General features: G+C 48.6%; 1 protein-coding gene across 1 annotated transcript in view; it reads left to right on the top strand.

The window, feature by feature from the left end:
* si:ch211-136a13.1 (HHIP-like protein 1) overlaps window positions 1–5357 on the top strand; it is a 32675-nt gene that overhangs the window by 3762 nt on the left and 23556 nt on the right. The window contains exons 2-3 of the mRNA XM_043680669.1: window positions 1045–1691; window positions 2288–2431. Coding sequence (XP_043536604.1) covers window positions 1045–1691; window positions 2288–2431 — 791 coding nt within the window. The remainder of the gene's footprint in view (window positions 1–1044; window positions 1692–2287; window positions 2432–5357) is intronic.

The following is a 5357-nucleotide window of genomic DNA, read 5'->3' as shown; positions in this document are numbered from 1 at the left end:
GGGTAAGGGTCACTCACTGTGTAACTGTACATGTGTTTGTGTGTGTGCATGTTGATGCATACATGTCTGAGCAAATGTTGATGCATGTGTGTGCACATTTATGTGTACGTGTGTGTTGATGCATGTGTGTACACATTCATGGGCACATGCGTGTGTATGTTGACGCACGTGTGTGCACGTTCATGTGTACATGTGTGTGCATGTTGATACATGTGTGTGCATATTCATGTGTATATGTGTGTGTGTGCATGTTGATGTGTGTGTGTTGATGAATGTGTGTGTGGATATCTGCGTGTGTGTGGATATCTGCGTGTGTGTTTGCTTCATGCAAATTAGCTTTATGTTTTCAATGTTGAAATGTGAATAATCAGACCACAGCAGGAATGTTGTGAATAGTTTTGGTCTCCCTTATCAAAGGAAAGATATCCTGGAGGGAGTCCAGAGAAGGTTCACTCAGCTGATCCTGGGGAAGGCGGTGGGGACTGTTCCTGAGGAGGGGATGAGTAGGTTGGATCTGTCCTCATTGGGATTTAGGAGAATGAGAGGCCACCTTATTGACGTGTACAAGATTCTGAGGGGGTTTGACAGGGGGAGATGTGGGGAGGGTGTTTCCCCTCGTGTGGGAGAGTCTCGGCCCAGAGGGGCACCATCTCAGAGTAAGGGGCACCATCTCAGAGTAAGGGGCCATCCATTGAAGACAGAGATGGGGAGGAATACCTTCTCTCTGAGGGGAGGGAATCTGTCGAGTTGTTTACCGCAGAGGGCTGTCGAGGCCGAGGCATCAGGATATTCAAGGCTGAGAGAGAGAGATTTTTAATGAGAAAGGGAAATTGAGTGAAAAGGCAGGCACTGAAGGTCCTCAAACCGAGTCATGATCCCATTGAATGGCGGAACAGGCTCGATGGGCTGAACAGCCCACTTCTGCTCCGGCCTCTTACACTCAAACAGGCTCTGATGCGTTGGCGGTGAAACATGATTGGACGCGTTGTTGTTGTGCATGCTGCCGCTACACAAATGCAGTGACCTCCTCTGTCTCTGGCTCAGAAATGCTCGCCGTATGCGGCTCACCTCTACGACGCGGAGGACGCTGACACGCCGGTGCGGGTTTTGCCGGGGCTCTGCAGCGATTATTGTGCCGAGTTCTGGAAGCGCTGCCGTTCGACCCTGAGCCTCCTCACCGGGGATACACGGACGGTGGACCTGGAGACAGACCGTGGCAAGTTCTGCAGCTACCTGGAGCTCCAGGACCCTGACTACTGCTACCCCAACGTCCTGAGCAGTGAGCGGCTGCAGACGAACCTGGGGAGGGTCCAGGCCGACGCCGAGGGGTGTCTCCAGCTCTGCCTGAAGGAAGTAGCCAATCGGCTCAGGAACCCAGTGGCCATGCTGCACGCCGGCGATGGAACCCACCGCCTCTTTGTGGCCGAGCAGCTGGGCCTAGTCTGGGTCTACCTGGCCAACGGCTCCAAGATCAGCCAGCCCTTCCTCAACTTGACTGAGACCGTCTTGACCTCACCTTGGCTGGGCGACGAGAGGGGTTTCCTGGGCCTGGCCTTTCACCCCAGCTTCAGGTGGAATGGCAAGGTCTACGTCTACTACTCCATCTTCTCGAGGAAGGCTGAGAGGATCCGCATCAGTGAGTTCCAGCTGCTGCCTGGCAACATGAACGCACTGGACCACACCTCAGAAAGGTCAGAGGGCGCACGGGTTCAGAGGGGGTCCGCACACGGGGTCATCCACCCAGAGAGTAACGCACAGCCATCCTGCCCCAAACAGACAATCCCCACTTCCCAACTGTCTCAATCTCTTCCTTAAGTTGATCACATACGCACACCCTCACACACCCCCTCACATTCACAGACTCACACTCACAGACTCACACACACACACAGACACTCACACTCACACTCCCACACTCCCACACTCACACTCACACACACTCTCACACACTCACATTCTCTCACTCATGCTCACACGCTCACATACACACACTCAATGGGGTACAGTCTCACACACGCACACTCTCACACACACACACTCACACTCACACTCAGACACTCACAAACACGCACACACTCTCGCACACAGACACACACAAACACACACAGACATACGCAGACACTCACGCACAGACACAGACACACAAACACACAGACTCTCACTGGGCTACAGTCCCGTGCACACATGTGTATACACACACACACACACACAGTTTGTTTCTTGCATTCACAGTTAATCTGCTCTGGTCTGAATCCACTAGATTTTAATGGAATCTTTCCCTCGACAGGGTGATTTTGGAGGTGCTGGAACCAGCTTCCAATCACAATGGAGGACAGCTACTGTTTGGAAATGATGGATATCTTTATATTTTCACGGGAGATGGTGGGGGAGCTGGAGATTCATTTGGGAAGTTTGGAAATGCCCAGAATAAGTAAGTTTGACTGTATGTGAGTGAGAGAATGTGTATGAGAAACAATACACGTGTTTGATCTCTTTTGTGAGAGAGTGTTTGTATATGTATATGTGTGGAAATATGCATATATGCAATTGTGTGCTTGTGTGTGTGTGCGTGCTTGTGTGACTGAGATACCAAAAAGATGTGTATATGAGTATGTGAGTCAATCAAACTGTTTTTGTATGTATTTATATATATGTGTAAATGTGAATGTGAGTGCTTGTGTGAAAAAGTGTTTTTGTGTGCGCACGTGAGTGTAAGCATGTATTTGAGTGTGTATGAGAGTGTGCGTGATTGTGTAGGTGTGCATGTATATGTGAGTGTGTGATAGTGTGAGTTTGTGTGTGCGCTCATTTGTAAATATTCATTTATCTGCAGTGTGTGTGTATCTGATGTAGAGAGAGTGTGATTCTGAGTGTGCGTGTGAGAGATTGAATGAGCATGTGTGTTTGGCTGTGTATGTGTGAGTGTGAGCAGGTGTGTGAAAGAGCACATGACCGTGTGTCTGTGTTTGTGGCTGTGTGTGTGAGGGAGACAATGTGATTGTGTGGAGGAGTGCATGTATATTCGAGCGTGAGCAAGTCTGAGTGTGTGTATGTGTGCATGTGCATGTATATGTAACTGTGTGAGTGTGAGAGTGCCTGTGTTTTTGCGTGTATGCTTTGTGCATGTTTATGTAAGAGAGTGTGTGGGAGACTGTGTACGTGTAGATGCAAGTGTATGTGCATGTGAGAGAGACTGTGTGAGTGAGTGTGAGGGAAAGTGTGGGAGTGGGTGAGAAAATGTATATGTGTGTGTTGAGTGTGTGTGTGTGAATGGATTTGAGTGTGTGTGTGTTTGAGTGTGAGTGTGTGGGTGTGCATGTTTGAGAGTGAGAGTATATGTGAGAAAGAGTGTGTGCGCATGATTGAGCGTGAGAGTGTGTGAGTGTGTATGTGCTTGAGTATGTGTGTTTGAGTGTGAGTGTGTGTGTGTGAATGTGCGTATGTGTTTGAGTGTGTGTGTGTGTGTGAATGTGTGTTTGAGTGTGTGTGTGTGTTTGAGTGTGTGTGTGTGAGTGTTTGAGTGTGAGTGTGTGGGTGTGTATGTCTGCACATTGCTGTATGATTGCTGAAACCTCAATACAGATTTCCTCCTTGGAGTCTGTTAAAAGCTTCACTTTCCCCCCCTTCACATTAAATTATTTAATTCTCAGGAACTTGTCGTATTCGATATTAATTATCCCCGGATTTGTGAGCTCTACTGAAGTCACACCATGTGACCCACAATGTAGTTTTCTGCTGCTGAAGGATTACAGTCAAGAATGAAGGAGTAGGAAGAGCCCATTAAACCATTCTACTGTCCAACATAGACCATGGCTGGCCTGTAGAACCACTACCGGTCACTATCCCTGTCAACTAGAAACCTATCACAGTGCTGAGTTCAGGTTGAGCTCCAGTATTTTTCAGGAGGAGTGTCCCAGATTCTCAATTCCCTGGGACGAGAAATGCTTCCCGTTATCAGGAGTCCCATCATTTTAAGTATTTTTCTATATTGAATTCTGGGGCAATCGTGTGGAATATTATGCCTCTCAATCATTACTGTGGCTTTGTTTTAGCGAGCACTCGAGCCTGGCCCCCTCTCTGTCTCGTCATTAAAGTGTTTAATTGCTTCTAAATACCAAACATCAAACAATAAATGTATTTAGGGGCTTTGATCATTTCATTAGGCTCCTGCCAGAGATGGTGTTTGGGGCAGGTTATGACACCTTCTGGCTCTGGGGCATGGGAAGCTATTAAAGTTGGCAACAAAATCTGTCTTTAATTCGGCTGTTGCTACTACTCATGGGGAACTGGATGGAATTCTGTGTGGGAGAGGTAGGGATTCAGTTAGGCTTCGATTCGCTTCTGAGGCAGGGTCACTTGACCCGAAACGTGTACTCTGATTATTCTCCACGGATGCTGTCAGACCTGCTGAGCTTTTCCAGCAATTTCTGTTTCTGATTTCCAGCATCCGCAATTGTTGTTAGGGATTAGATTGGAACTGAGTGAGGTGGAAGGGGGACCCTCACTTTCTCCTCAAATATTTCCATTTAACCCCAACGTTGCTTTGGTCACCCAGTAAATCATGGAACCCCTACAGTGTGGAAGCAGGCAGATCGGCCCATCGAGCCCACACCCACCCTCCAAAGAGCACCCCACCCAGACCCACCCACATTCCTGTAACTCTGCATTTCCCATGGCTAAGCCTGGAGCTGGGAGGCAGGAGTTTTCTCTCGAAAACTGCTCAAGCAGAGATTGATTCCAAGCTGTGATTGATATTTTTAAGGCTGGTGAACCTGCCTGAGTAGATATAGGTGAGTGTACGGGGTTGAATGGCCTCCTCCTGTTTCTAGGTTAAGTTCCCAATAAGGAAGGAATTATCCAAACTTCCCACCTTGATGCTGAAACCTCCTTTAAAAGATTTCCAAGTGATTTTCCCAGTGTGTTAAAGTGGCGGCAGAGGTGGAGGTGAGGGCCAGATTGAAGAGAGATTCTGCCTCTGCTGATGGAAGGGGTCAGGCTGCAGGTTGCAAATGGAATGTCTCTCAGCTGGCCGCTGTGTGAGGTACTTGGCAAACACTCTGTGGCATGGTGGAAAGATAAATAAATTGTTCCTTTCCTCACTGACTCACAGTCTGAAACCTCTTGGGAGGCTGTCTCTGGGTGCAGGTGGAAGAAAGGCTGCGATAAATCTGGCACCTCCCCCCCCAACCCAATCCATCATACCTCCAGGGCCTATCAGTTGCCATGGCAATGAGGCCTAGTTGGTTTGGAAAAGGCCCCAGGCTCCAGGAAAACCGTTCATCATCATGTCTGGCTGTCTGGCTTCATTCGTTTTTACAAAGAACAGCACCCCTCTACCCACATACAACCCCTACCCC

The sequence above is a fragment of the Chiloscyllium plagiosum genome, chromosome 41, assembly GCF_004010195.1.
Source record: "Chiloscyllium plagiosum isolate BGI_BamShark_2017 chromosome 41, ASM401019v2, whole genome shotgun sequence".
Classification (NCBI taxonomy): domain Eukaryota; kingdom Metazoa; phylum Chordata; class Chondrichthyes; order Orectolobiformes; family Hemiscylliidae; genus Chiloscyllium; species Chiloscyllium plagiosum.
The sequence above is the reverse complement of the archived record's forward strand: the minus strand, read 5'-3'. Positions and strand labels throughout refer to the sequence as shown.